At 37.4% G+C, this 15,410-nt stretch overlaps 1 protein-coding gene across 3 annotated transcripts in view; it reads right to left on the bottom strand.

Annotated features, from left to right (window-relative positions):
* Positions 1 to 508: 508 nt before the first annotated feature.
* Positions 509 to 15,410, bottom strand: part of ORC5 (origin recognition complex subunit 5) — a 75,277-nt gene continuing 60,375 nt past the window's right edge. For 2 of the 3 annotated variants that reach the window (XM_054811868.1, XM_054811870.1), the window contains 2 exons: positions 4,660 to 4,772; positions 509 to 1,057 (listed from right to left, as the gene is read on the bottom strand). In XM_054811868.1, coding sequence (XP_054667843.1) covers positions 1,012 to 1,057; positions 4,660 to 4,772 — 159 coding nt within the window. In that variant the 3' untranslated portion in view covers positions 509 to 1,011. The other variant, XM_054811875.1, reaches the window with a different exon arrangement.

A 15,410-nucleotide genomic window follows, 5' to 3' on the forward strand; every position in this document is an offset into this window, starting at 1 on the left:
AATGTAATTGTAGTGTATTCCATCATGCATTTCCCAAACTAAAGTTTTATGTTGAAACACCACATTGATTATTCACTATCCACCTCTTCTGGGGAAGTGCTGCAGGAATACTCTGTCACCTGTTGAATTTCTCCCTTTCTGAGGAAAGGCAGCTGTGCCACACTGCTCTACAGGACAGATACTGTTACAAAAGTCAGTATGCAGTGTGTATCTTAAAGTACGTTCATTCCAAACGGCATTAGATATACTGGATGAGCATAAAAGGGCTGTAAAATGTTTAAACAAAAATAAAACCTTTCAAGTTTGACATCAGCATAGAGCTTTAATAATAAATGATCTTTTAAAATCAAGCTTTGTAAAAGACATTCATAGTCAACATTTATGAATGGTCTGAAAAAAGACGGTATGGTGATTAATAGGGAGTTTCCCATGATCGTGATCTCCATGTAACAGTGTAACAGTCTGCCTACATACGACTGAAGAGAAAGAAGGATTTATACCAGCTTGATTTAAAATATGTTCTTATATTTATTATATTTTGCTACTCCACTCTCCTAAAATGGTGGCCTCGGGAAAAGCTGCTTTGGCAGGCAATTGCAAAGATTCCTGTGGAGAGGAAGTGAAAAGACTGGGCATACAAACAAGGGCTGCTGCCATGTTCAAAGCACTGGGGAGAGTTCATAGAGCAAAACGCAGTCCTAAGTAAATGGGTTTCAGGCAATTTCAGTGTTAAGATAACATCATTAAGAGTAGAACAGATTGTGCTCAAACCCTGCTGTTTATAATTAACACATTGCTTCCAAATACTCCAGGGTCCCTGGTAAATAGTCCTCTGCTCAGATCCACCCAGACCAATCAGAGTATTTTCATCAGGTTCCATGCTGGGCCAGCACCTGTTTGGACAAATCCAAAAGAGCCAAAATACTCTTCTTTCTGGCCAGCTAAGTAGAGAGATGAACACAGCTTGCCTTAGTCATTGTCACAGTGTCCATATGGCTGTGAAGCTTGTTTTCACAAGAAATCGTACAAGTACTTTATTATGTCGAAGTTCACGGTCCTATAAACAAAAACACAGTATATTAGAGCAATCATCTTAACAGTGCTAAGACTTTAACCTGTTTGGAGACAGCACACATGGGACATTCTGCAGAATCAGAATCAAGCAATATCCCCAAAAGAAACACAATCAAGGATGAATGAATTTTTAACTTCTGGTGTTACTTACTGTACCTGTCTTCTGATTATTTAAACTTTGTAAGATTCTAAAAAAGAAATAAAGCAACTTTCTAGTAAAAACTGGAAGATTCTTATTTCAATCATGAAGCAGTAAAAATATATCAAAGTTAGTAAGACTGTATTTTCATATGGTCAACACGATACTCTAGTTGGTGATGCAAAGCAGCAATCTTTTATGCTATTGAATGTTTTGTTCTTCTTTCAAACCACCTGTTTTAGCATGTACTACGCAACTCCTTCGTCTATACTCATTTGCAGTCTGCGTTCTTTCAGTCTTGACACTAGTTGACCCATGTTCATAGCTAAATTTGAAAAATCCAAGAATGCCGCTCAATGGGATAGAAGATTTTAATGTATACTTTTGTACTTTAATGGCAGGCAGAATGAAACAGCAGTAGAATAAAACATATAATTATTTTTTTGTCTCTAAACTCATTCTGCTATACAATCTAACACTCAGACTTTGGGGTTTACTGTTCGAATAAATAATGCAAATTACTGCATATAATGACAAGTATAAAATTAAAAGGTTTTTTTAAAAGTATTCAATGATGCAAAAATAACCGCTCACAATGCTAAGTGAGATTAACTGGCTGAATGTCTTATTTGTCAGACTACAATCATTTAATATTCTCTGTTCACGCATCATTCTGTAACCCACTTTTCAAAAAGTTTCTATAAAACATCGTACTGGGCAGAGAAAAAGTTCAGAAATCTCCAACACACATAACAAGAAATACTGTGTTTGAGTCTACTTAATAATCCAGGGACAAAATCAAAGAAATTAACTGCCACCTTAAGACTCACATGACATTGTGTCACTCAAGAAAAGTGCTTTAGTCACAAGGCTTCCCACAGAAACAAAATCACACAGTAACAAATGCTGACTTTATCAACTAAATAAACCACAATCATCCTGTTATAACATCTAGATTCATTAGAGATGATATGAAAAGTTTCATTACATTCAACAAACATTAAGAGATCCCTACAGCTATAGAAAATTTATGAACTTAGGCCTGAAATTCCTAAAACAGAAATTAAAAATTTCTAACAAAGAAACATCTAACCTTACCTTCAGCCACATGTGTACATACTATGTGATAAAAAGCATGGGAATATCTCTGCAAAGAATGAATATATCAACAGAGTAGAGCCAGACATGAGGTTCTGTGATACTAAAGAGAGACTGTGCATGGCCAGCGGTTATCACACTAAAAGCTACCAGGAAGAAACATGAAGTTTCCTACTCTTCAAAAAACAGGTGGGTTTTGGTGTTTGGGGTTTGTTTTGGTTTTTTGGTTTTTAAATGCAAATTTCACTTTTGCTCAAAAAAATACAGAAAAAAGAAATGACAATCTGAACAGCTTGAATGGGGGTGGGGAGGGAGAGCATCACTTTCTGTCCTGCTCTTTGCACTCTTCAGCCTTCCTTTAGGAAGCTGGAAGGCTGAGACAGTAACAAGGCCGAGGTATCTGAAGGTTTTAGTGACTAACAAACTTATTTAGCACTATTACAGTAACAGAGAAAAAAGAATCAGGAGATGGGCTGCTTACTTGATGTGTATTTTCCTTGAAACGGCAACATAGTTCCTTCTCTGCAATAAATAAAACTTCTCCCAGGAGTGGTTAGAAACTAGAGGCAGCTGCAAGACTACGGCACAGCTAGAAAATGAAATTTCTTAAAGCACAGAAGATCATACCTTCGCCCTGCAGCTAGCCCCATCAAGACAAGGGGGAAACCCATTTATCATGAGTTCATGAAACCTTCTATCTTTGTGGATCGTCTTCCTTAAAGATTTAATGAAGACTGTGGGTTGGAAAAGATACTTAATAAAAGAAGTGTAACAAAGGAACAAAGCAAGAAAAAGATAAAAAGGGGGAACAGTAGAAAAGTAGAACAGGCCAACTTTAAAATCTGTCAGGTCGTTTAGGTGGCCCTATCTATGCAGCATATAAACACTTCCAAACTACTTCAGGGGGAAAAAAAGAATTGCTTTTTTCCTCATAACACAGAAAAGTCTGTCAGGATATATATACACACATACACCTGACCTAAAGGAAAGCAAGCCAAAGCTCTGTACCATGCACTGAAGTTTGAAATGATAGTGTCTCTAACAACTGCTGTCTCCAATAAGCATGAGCTGCACAGCACAAGTTTTGGTCCATTTTTCTGGCCATCTCTACCTTCCAACAACTTTACTGGAGTCAATTAAACTTCTAAGGATGTTAAAGTTGTAAGGAGAGGACCATCATTTCAAGTGTCTTAATTCAAGGACCCTTACAGTTGGTACAGAGTTTATGAACTGGTCTCTGTATCCACTACAGGAGTTAGAGCAGAGACAAGAACTTGGAGGTATCTGTATACACAATGATCCACGTTGCTGAGCAGATGGCTTGCTGTACTTGGTACCAGTGGGAGCTTTGTCAGGGCATCATTCACATGTGACTTTATTGCTGGGAACAGCAAATTGACATAGCAAAGCTGTGGAGATCCTGGCAACGTGGTCCAGCCAGGCCGGAACCAGATGAAGCTTCATTTTGCAGCCTGTCCAACTGCAAATTGACATTAGTGTGTCTGTGGGGTTTACTGACAAGGCTATTGGACATTCAATAGCTCAGGAGAGCAAACACGTGCACTGAGGTTATAGGAGACAGTCTACACCACAGGTTCCTCTGAAGTCCCACATTACGGAGGAGAGTTGGCCTTGAGAAGGTTTCTCCTCCTTTTCACAGCATCTCATTTCTAGGCTCTGTTCTGGCTATAGACTCTTTATCCAAAACCTGCTAATAAGCTGGCCGCAGCAACAGGTGTGAGGTAATGCTGTTGGCATTTCACAAAAATGAGACATGAGCTTGATTGTTGCCTATGCATTGAATGTATTTCTGTCTGTAATTTATCATCTCTCCTGATGGACCTCAGACCCCAAAACCAAAGGCTCTGAACAAACAGAGCCACTGAGGTACCTACATTCATTTATTAAATTAGTTCATATCAGCTACAGATCACACAAGACAGACTATGTGGAAGCATTCTTATAGCCTATGTAGTTTTTATATCATATGTACAAACATACACTGTTAAGAACTAGATACCAGTTCAGATTCAAATACCATAATGCACCTTTTGGTAAGGAAATGGACTGACGTTTTAGAGCAGTGTTTTCACATGAAGTCCCTGACCTTTATTAAGCACGAAGACAGTATGTTACTGTAACGTAAAATTTTTTCAAATCAGGATCGGTCTAAACTTATGTCCAGTTCAACACTTCTCATAAATAAGACTAATTTACTCATTCTTAAAAAACCATCCATAGAGTTCTATTCCGGTCTGCAGAGAGCTAAAATAAAGACAACAAATACTGGTGTTGAAGTCTCATTCAAGTTAGCAGATACAACACTAAACAATCTCTGATAAACTCACCGGGCAATAGCTCTGATGAAGTCCAGAGATACAGTACATTTGTATCGGGGTCCATCAAGCTGGTCATTATGGCCAACCATGGATAACAGCTGGAGAGTCACAAGAGAGGTGATCTACAGACAAGAGACATTAGTATCGTTAGTCTTTTTTGCTAACATGAATAGCAGTGGTCTATTTTTTTTTTTCCATTTGTCACTATTCTCATATTTCTTTGGAAATTCACTCATACTTTGTCATTGATTTTCACATAGTTCTGCAGCTAGCAAACCTAGGAACATACATACATTTTCACCATTACATTTTCAGCACAAGCAGTGAGATACACAGGCTAAACCCTTCATCCTTCATAGCAAGAGTTATCCTGGAGTTCTGATCAGAGAGAGAAAGGCAATGTTTGGAACAGGAATAACAGGCATGAGCTGAACATTTTCCAGATTCTCTGCGTGACAACCAGGAGAGACTTTGATTCTCTTTCCCTTATACCCAAAGACCTCCTCTTGAACTTTCACGCTCAAAGTTGGATATTCCTGTGCCAGCTTATACCACATTTTGAACAGATGGATGTATCACTCTACTCCAGATAAAAAAGAATCTGAAGGTTGGAAAGGAAAGGCTGGAAGATTGCATGCTTAAAAAGAGCAGGGCCTGAAAGGAGAGAAATTTGCCTACAAATACACATACAGTGTCTTGACAAAGCCATTGATTATTTTACCAAAATAGCAATGTACCAGCATATTTTTCACTATCTTTGTTCCTCCAAACGATGACTGCGGTATCACTAAAGTGCAGTCGCGGGATGTCACTGTTAAGTGCAACCAGTCTGTTCTGCCTCAGGAAAAAACGCTGTGGTGCTTCCACTGTCTCCCTACCTCCTCCAAGCTCCCAGGGGAAAGAAAGAGGTAAAAGCAGAAAACAAGAAACATTTTCTCTGTCCTTTGGTACAGATGCCACTGACAATTCAAGGCAACAAGGTTAAATTCTATGAAGAATGGGTATCTGACCACAGCTCTACTTTTCAAAAAAACCCAGCCAACCATGACCTACCCCTGTGTAACGATAATAGCATAGTAAGCAACTTGTGAAGAATAAATGTATCAGGAAAGAGAGTATAAGATCAAACTTTCAAGGAAGCGCATAGCTATAAAAAGCAGCAGCAAATTCTTACCAGTATCAATCAAAAAAAAAAAAATCATATCTCAATAATAGCCCTATTCTTTTGCTGAAAGTGAACTTGGTCCTCAAGTTTCTGACAGTGCTTGCAGGAGGTAGGAATAATTACTGAAGTTTTCCCTTAAGTGGACATAATATGAAAAATGATACCTACCTGTGGAGAATAGAAAAAATAACGGTCACCAAGAATGAGGCAATTTTTATAACAGTCTGTGCTCAACTTTCTTTTATATGGCATTAGACAACAATAGTTTAGATGCCATTGCTCTGCAAAGTCATCAGAGCTTGGTTAAGGAATACTGGCCTATCCATATTCACAAAGACAAATACCATTTACTTAATTCAGGTCTATAATTACACGAGAGAGTAGCACATGATTTAAAAACTGTTAGCATTGACAACATTTAAGAAAACTGAACTCAGTATATGGTAAATGGCTCAAATTCCAGTTCGTTAATCACTTTGAACATACCACTGAATTGGGATCAACCTCAAACTTGTTAGGTGATTATTTTCTTAAAATACTTACGAGTTTGAAGCCCATTTTTCTACATTCTTCATTCAACAAAGTCCTCAGTCAGTGAATGAAGAAGCATTATGGAGTAATCTGCTATAACAACTGCTATTTTACACCCCGGTGCACCATTACTGGCGAATCACTTCTGCAATACATACTTGCAGCTGGCCTCACATTCAGCAATCACCAATGAAGGAATGGCAGGAGGCTCCTAAAAGCTCCCAATGAGCACAGCAAAAGCCTAGATAGTTTGGAGTTGGACCCATCTCAGTTTTATGTGGGATGTAAAAGTGACCTTGCTGCTGCATTACAAATGCTCCAGCAATACTTTATTGTAACCACTTTCTCTTCCAACTAGCACCAAATGCTGCGTGCGCAACATAAGGTCGGCAACATAAAATTCCTTACTAAAGGCTGAGTCAATAAATCTGAAATAGCATCAGACTAGCTATTAAGTTTCATTAATATTTTTTACTTAAGACACTAACTAAAGACTCAATAGGCAGTATTATAAGACAAATGAAGCTACTGATCATCAGAGTAACACAAACTTATTTAGCAAACTGCAACACTTTACTCATTTCTTTCACAAATCCTCTATTTATTTAGCTTAATAAAAATGTCATTACAGGGAAGTGAGTGTTGAAACAGTGAGTCCTGATCCTGAGACTGTTTAAAAAAGAAGTAGAGAGAACTGCCATTTTCAATTGATGCAGGCAATAAACAGTTTTATCTCCAAAGAGGTTCAGTAGAGACAAAGAGAAAGAACATATATCTAAGGGGAGTAAACAGGGACCAGCTCCCTTACAGATGGCCAAATACTAACTTGTGAGTCTTTGCAGCAGAATTCAAAAACTATTTACGGATGCCTAGCCTGTACACAGAGAAAGGCAGAGATTTCCAAAGGACAAATCCAAAAGCCTGCATGCTGAGGGGGCAGCAGCCTGGAGCTCTGCACAGCTTTTTCAATGGGTTCAGGAAGAATCGAAAATGGCAAGAGAGTTCTGTTATCCCAAAGCAATGACTTCTTCATTTTTTCTGCTTTATACAATATAGTAGGATTCTCCTGCTGATGAGTCAGCCACGGAATTGGGCAACACATGTATTTTTTGCAATAAATTGTTTTGCCAGAAGAAAAGATTCATATTGTGGTAGATGTGGAATTATTAAGTTTCTCAAATACTTTGCTCTGAATCTATCTTTTTAGACTAGCTTAATAAAAATAAGACTAATGTCTTCACCAAATAGTTAAGTAGTCTTCTAGCATACAGAAGGTTCAATTCCCTCCTGACACAAGAGGTTTGAATGCCTCCTCACTGAACATCTAACACTGGGGTGGGGGTAGTGGAGGAAGGAAAAAAAATCTTTGTATGGTATTAAACCATTACCAGATCTTTCATTTTAACTGCTTCTGGAACTGAGCTATGTTGCATAAAATTGCATTCATATAAACAGTCACTCTCTTAGGGCATTCACCTGACAAAGCAGGATACAGTGGAATGAACTGGGTTTAAGAGTGTATTTGTAGCAAAATTTTAAAAATCACCAATTTTCATGTTCTGTTAACTCTTACAGTCCAAGTGCCAGTTATAATTTAAGCATTGAAAAATGTTACTACTTCAAAAGTTGAGGTGTTGTAAAACTTTGGAGGCAATCTGTTCTTAAATGGAGATACGTCAAAAGTTTGAAACACGGTTGGGAAAAATATGAATTCAATGTCAAACTAATTGCACTTCTAAGTAAAAAAAAAAACCCAAACAAAAAACTTTTCAAAGCTTTTTTTTTTTTTTTTTTTTTTTAAATACCATGGGTACAGTGGCTCCATTTCATTATCACAAAAGCTTGGGAAAAAACATCTGGCAAGAACAGACTAGGAAGAAGCCAGAAAAACTGTGTGGGTGACATAAGAAAGAATATTTATTGAGAATCTTTTGAACAAAAGAAATAACAGTTGGAAGAAATATCTAAAGCTATTCATAAAATTAAAGATAGATCTGGTAATGATTTAATACCAGCAAAAGTTAATAAGTAAATGGAATTTTCTACAGGAATAACAAGAAAATCTGAAGAAAAGTTTCTGATCTGAAAGATGTGAAGGAACAGGTGTCACTGCTATGTCTAAAACTAAGCCATGACTGAGCTTTCTTTGAAATATATTTGTGTGAGAAACCTGCTGCTGAAAGCTTGGATGCAAGGTGAGAATAATCATAAAAGCACAGCAGAGAGCTGCTGCCAGGAGGAAATGACTGCTCAGATTGCTTCTGGAGAGTCACTGCTCAAGTATGGACATTGAAACCTCTGGAAAAAAACAAGCAGCCCACGAGCCATCCTTAAAGGCTGCTTTTTTCCTATCAGCCTGGACTAACAGATGGGCCTTGCATCATTCTCTGAGCAGACACAAAGACCAGCTTTGTTAGCACATGGCTGTGTGGTAGCGAGAAGGATTCCAGAAGTGAGGGCTGTCTGCTGAGAAAGGCCAGGCTCCTCCCGAGGACACCACGCGAAGCCAGAACACATTCATGGAGGTGCAAAAGATGAGCAGAATTAGGACCCGAGATACAGGGAAACACATGGTTAGTTTGGGTAAGCAGTGATTGACTGTCACAGGAGAGTCTGGACAAAGTGTGTGACACATCTCAGACCCATAGGATAAAACTAAACAGAGAAAATGATGCTGACTATTAGAGGAAAAAAACCTAAAAGGCAGTTTCCTCAGAGATGTGATTGAAATCTCACCAAGTGGTACATTTTAAACTGAACTAGAAAAATATTAATGAAAGACACTAGCAGGAAAAATTTCAAACTGGCAGACACATACTAGATGATCTGCAAGGTATTTTTCATCTCCACAGTCTATCATCTTCAATTATCTTGCCGAAGATGCAATGTTAATTGTAACTCTTCCGTCTGGCTTACTTTCACCCACAGCTTTTTGATTCTGAACCTCAAACCTATCAAGAAATTAAGAACTTTCACTATTTCACTACCACCAGACAACGGTACTATATTCTCTCACAGCGATACGAAGATTTACGTGCATCCTCATCATCACACACCTCTCAAAGCAAACACGCAGCTCGCTGCAGTTGTCTGAAACCCACTGCTGCTGGGAGTTACATTCACACACATGCTAAAACCACTGCTATGCAACAAGACAGTTTGAAAACCAGATGCATTTTAGAAAACACATTTCAGTCAAAATGACTGCCGAAATAGTCTCCTGGAGTTAAACTCAATGACCCTAGTACAAATTATGTGAGTGTAAAAAAAAAAGCCTACTCAAAAGGATTTCGATCAAAATTATAGCTAGAGTATGCTCAGTATGTCAGCCTTGTTAGAAAAGCTCATACAGAAAGGTAACAACAGAACATTTCAATTAAATATATTTAAGTCAGCAATTGATCAAAATTGTTTTTATAAAAATTATTAAAAATAAATCAACACTTTTCTGAATGCTTAGATTTTAACATCAGGTTTTGATTCTGAATTAGGTTTTGTGCAAGGCTTTTAATGCATGAAAAAAATACACCTGTATTAGGTGATATGACCTACCATTTTATCAGATCTTAAATGCTTATGGTGGGAAATCATTTCACCATGTCCCTTTCTGAAATCTTTTTTTTTTTTTTAAGTATTTGGTCAAATTTTCCATCTGCTAGTAGCACTTCAACATTACTGAATACATCACACCATTCTTGCCTTATTCTACACCCCTCCAAATTGCTTACGGCCTTCCAGTGTGCAGTTAAAGCATTCATTACTATATGCTTCAGCTATACATTTTACTTTTTTCTCAGCTTAAATTAATCCAACTCTTTTTTAAACTATCTTCTGAATGCAGTCAAAATGATTTTGACACTAACAGAGCCACGAGCAGAAAGGGGTACCCCAGCCACAGCCCTGGTGGCCACCACAGACAGCACTGTGCCCCTCACTTTGGCACCACGCACATAGGTGGTTGTGTAGGATGCTACAGTGCACACCAAGCACAGGGACCCGCTCTGCTTTGTGAGCCTTTTTCTTCTATGAATGTTTGTGTTTGGTGTCTGTCTTTGTCCTGTACTGGTTATTTTTTGCATTTCTTTCACATAAATATTACTTCATTATTTTATGTTGACTCTCCAGGACCTTGCGTGTTATTTGTCTGTAATAGTATACACCACACTTCCCAATTTTTATGTAATTTCTGTATCTCTCATCAACGGGTTGACAACACTTTACCAGAAGACTTCATCAAATTGGGTCAAACAGAATTTAACACTAATTACTAACTTGAACAAACTTTAAAGACATAAATGTGTTGACAAATTCCAGATGTGACAGCATTATATTCACTAAATGTTTAATTACTATGGGGTGGAGTGGGGAAGGAAATCAACTGACTACTACTGTTATCATTTATCCTTAAAAAATGATGTTGCTTAGGCAAACATATTTTTTCTTTTATTTTTATACTCATTTAAGGATTTAAAAATGTTTGTCCTATCACGATGTTAGGGATGTTTAGCTGTTACTAGGAAGCCTGGCAGGGAAGGAGATTTGTATCACATTTCCCCTAAGAATTATCATGCAACATGCCTACTTTCAGTCTTGAGTACAATAAAGAATTTACTGGATTGAGATCAGTCCGTGTCACTGAAGCCACCATGTCATACCATCTTTTTCATGAATGCACTAAATTTTATCATAAAACGAAGAAGCTTTTTCCCCTCCAACACAATGACTCCCGCAGAAGACTTTTCCAGAATCTTATTGATACACAGATAGGAAAATTTGCTTCCGTTTCCTAGGTAATTTTATTCAAGACCTATTTATTGGAATACACTCTTATATTTTAATGAAATCTTTTTGTATTCGTTATTCTGCATCTGTCTTCGCTGTCTCCTCTGACTTCACTCAAGGCAAATCTATGTGATTTACAGATTTAAACAAGCTTTTTAAAAGCTTCATCATATTGGTGGCTCAGTCATTTATTAAGACAGCCAAAACTTTCTCCTCTTCCTTCAGTTTCTAAGAGATGATCTTTCTGTTTTTAGAAGAAATGTTTATTTACCCTCAAGTGTATGACCTTGGATTTCATGCTGTTAAATCTTCTCAGTTTGTATCATACTCACCACCTTCAAGTTATTTCTTGCATATCTTTGTAGCAGAAAAGTTTACTAAGCCCAAGGCATACAACCTTGAATTTTGCACTACAAAATTCTTTTGGTTTCTACTATACAGGTCATAAGAGTCATCCTCATACGGTATTTTCCCCACTGTATAATCAGTGTTCACCACTTCTGTCTTAGTCCACTCAGTCTTACTTTTTGTGTCCCATTTACACTAAATAATATTTGACAAAAAGTGTTGCCAATTTCATAGGCTTGTTCAAGGGATAAATGTGCATCTTTTGCTTTTTCCTTTTCCCCTCCTCCCTCTCTGCATCCTCCCACTCTCTCCTGTCTTTCAGACCACTAATCAACTTGCTGCCTATTTCTAGTATGTTCTGCAACTGGCTTCCTCGTGGCTTTTCTTTTCAATCTCAAGTGAAGCAAAGGTATTTTCTTCCTTCAAGGAGCCACTTCCTCACCTTGCGCTAGAATTCATATTCATATTTTAGAAACTGCTCTCTTCAATTAGCAGTCTGTCTTCTGGGGGTTTTTTTGTTCAGTGACTCGCACTAGCTGCAAATCTTGACTCATCAGCACAGCATCCTTTCCTCTCTCCTCTGTACTTTCTCATTATCTCTACTCCTCATATCTTCTCTTCCCAAAGCCACTATTTTCAAAAAAACCCCCAAAATCATAGTTTTTTTAAAATGGGGACACTGAAACAAGATCCAGGAAACATCCCAGGAAACTAAAAAGGCAATTTAAAAAAGCAAGCAAACTCAGGAGGAGGTATTTCTTCATCCAAATTTGTGGTTTATCTGTGACGCACTTTGCAACTGAAAATTCAGTGAGTTGGTAGAAGGTTTTATGGAGTTAAGAAAGCAATTGGACACATTCATGGAAGGAAATACAACCACAGGCTGCTAAATGCAAAGAACATAAACTCTGGGGCAAGCATCTGGGCCACAGGTAATAAGAAGCTATAACATATACCAGACTGAACTCATCCTCTGCTTGCCGGTCTTATATTTTTCCTGCCATGTCTGATATTCATTGGATGTAGTCAGACAGTTTTACTCTACTTAAAACAGTGGGTAAACCCACTTTTGGTCTGACTTAATGTGGCTGTTATAACGCATTCACCAAAGGTGAAGTATATCATCTGCATCTTCTACATCCTACCACTGTGTTTCCCCCTTTACCCTTCCCTTGGGTCTCTGCAAGGGCTCTCTCACTATTAATTACTGTAATCTCTCCATACTCTGCAGGTTTACAAAAAAAAAAAAAAAGGAAAAAAAAAGAAGATGATAAAATCCAGCTTCCCCCACCACCTTCTGGAAAACTTCTTGGTATCTCAAAAGTATTTGCACAGATTAACCTTGCCCACTCACTGTTATGGTGACATCACTTTTTAAAAGCAGTTCAATAATTTATTAATTTTGGAACTATTATTAAAGGAATCTTTCAGAGTATTAATGAATTTGCTTTCTCTTCATTATTTTTATTCAATATAGAAATTAGGAAATAGCCCCTTTTTTCTCTTAGCACATTTAGCTTAGCATTAATCAATTTGCTTAAGGAGAAAAAGGAAAATAAAAGGCAATTCACAAGGCCTCACTCTGCTCGTCAATTTTTTTAAAAAGTATAAAATACTCTACAGAATGATGTATGGATATATCAGTATTTCTGAGTCAGTCCCCTAACTTTGAGGATCAATTAAAGTAATTTGTAATGCCCTGAAAGTCATGCTAGAAATTTGCTTAATGTGGTATTTTCCGGGAAGATCAAATTATTTTCTGTACCTGAGGATATATTTGGAAATCTTTTCAGAAATTAAGACTCCTAGAACTGATCATGGGGGAATTTATTTTAATCCTGCAAAACATGCAAAAAGCAAGGCTTGAACGTACTTGCAATCTGTTGGAGGTGCATGCATCTAATTTACTCCATAATGACCTGGGAAAAGCACTCCTAAGCAGGAGGACTACAGATATAAGTTACAGACAGATAATTCAAAAGTAGTCACCTTTCTATTTCATACTTTAAAATCAGAACAACCAAAGACGGTAACAGATGGTCAAAGAAACACTTGGGGAATGATGCTTACAGTTAATTTGATTACTTAAGTCAGGTAGCTTCATAAAGTGGACACCAGACAAAGGCTGGCTATTTTTCAAGGCAGAGGCAACAGGCAGCCAACAGAAGTCTCCTCCTGCCATCCCCTGATTCATTTCTGCAATCAGTGGTCTCAGGTTCCAATTGTTTTTTAGAAGATGAAGGAGGCCACACGAAGACTGTTTTCCAGAAGCAAACCTTTGTACAACTGACCAAGCATACACCTTAAACCCCCAAATCTAGAAAATCTACCTGGTTTTTTTGGTCCTTCATTTATAACACTTCTGTCCCAGACTGGCAGCGTTTCTAGATATTGCAAGACAAGTTCTATCAAGAACAGAGAAAAGTAACCTTAAAAATACTACCAAGTATCTGTGATACTGATAGGAGTTGATACATTTACAGACAGTCCCTAAATTTTTAATGCGATCTCAGTAAAACATAGACCTGTGTACACAGAGTTACCAGCCTTCTACTGCTATATGAAGCTTTGTTTGCAAATATAATTTCGTACTCAAAAATAATTAAAGAAATTAGGATTTCTAACCTGTCCTGAGGATAAAAATCAGTACTCTGTATATGCCATGAACAGAAATTATGAAATTAAAGGAAATTTCTCATAATCAGATGTTTGGTGATATCTTCTGAGACTAAACTACCTTCTTTTCTCCAAGAAAAAAGATTTTCAATGTGTCTTAACTGCAGTCTATTTCTGGATGACTACGATAAGTGTTACAAGAATATTGATCCAAACCTTGTATAAAGAAATAAGATTTTAAGAATTTTTAATTAAAACAACCACTCCGGGAAGATTTGACCCAAATACTTCTGAAATACAAAAATCAGACATTTTAACTACAAGGCTAGACAAATCATAAAATACACTGTAGGCTGAAGTGGGAGTCTGCTCTGAAAAAATGACAATTTAAAGATATGTTTATTTTATATCTTGAGATTACTAAACCAAATCTTTAAAGACTCTCCACAGTACCACACTGCATCCCAACTACTCACAAGAAGCCTTGCAGAAGACCACAGTCAACATCGTATTCACTGTGGCCACGTAAAACTCTGCACATTTTAGTGGTTCCATAACAGGAATAAAAAGTAACAGAAATAAAAATAGAAACAACTTGTATCAATCCCTAAAGTACATAAGTACATCACACTGGTACAAAACAAAGATCCCTCCTGGCCCAAAACGCTGTCTCTTGAAAGGACCAGCAAAGGATGCTTAGGAAAGAGTATAAAATTGTAAGCAAGAGAAATTTCCCAACATACACAACTGGCTCCTTGTAATTTTCATTTCAGGGACTTTACTAATTAGGTATAAAATTGTTCACACATATGGATCTGACCTGTTGAAATATGACACTTCATGTTGTTCTTGTATTGTCAAATTGGAGCTAAAAAGATTGTTGAATTGTGACATTAATGCACCTAATCAACACATCGGAGGAGAAATTTATTGTAAGGCTGCACATAAACACCAAGAAATTAGAAACAACAACACTGCCTAGCTCTCAGCAAGAGCTGCATATACAGCATTGAGTCACACTAGGTTTTATGCCATCAAACAGGGGAGGTAAAAAAAAGATATCTGATTTACTTTCATATAAGACAGTAATTAGAATTTGATTTGATATGTGATGTTGGATCCTGGACAAACAGTTACAAAGAAAGCCTGTATACAACAGCAATTGAGAGGAACAGTTACGCTTCTGTTCAAAATCTTCCCTAACAAAATCACGACATTTAAGTTTAATGTATTCCTGTATCTCTGTTCACAGGTACCCTTAAGCAGACCAGACAAAACAGCAAGAACAAACGCAAGTTCCAGTTCCAGGTTGGCCAAT

This window comes from Grus americana, chromosome 1, assembly GCF_028858705.1.
Source record: "Grus americana isolate bGruAme1 chromosome 1, bGruAme1.mat, whole genome shotgun sequence".
NCBI lineage: Eukaryota > Metazoa > Chordata > Aves > Gruiformes > Gruidae > Grus > Grus americana.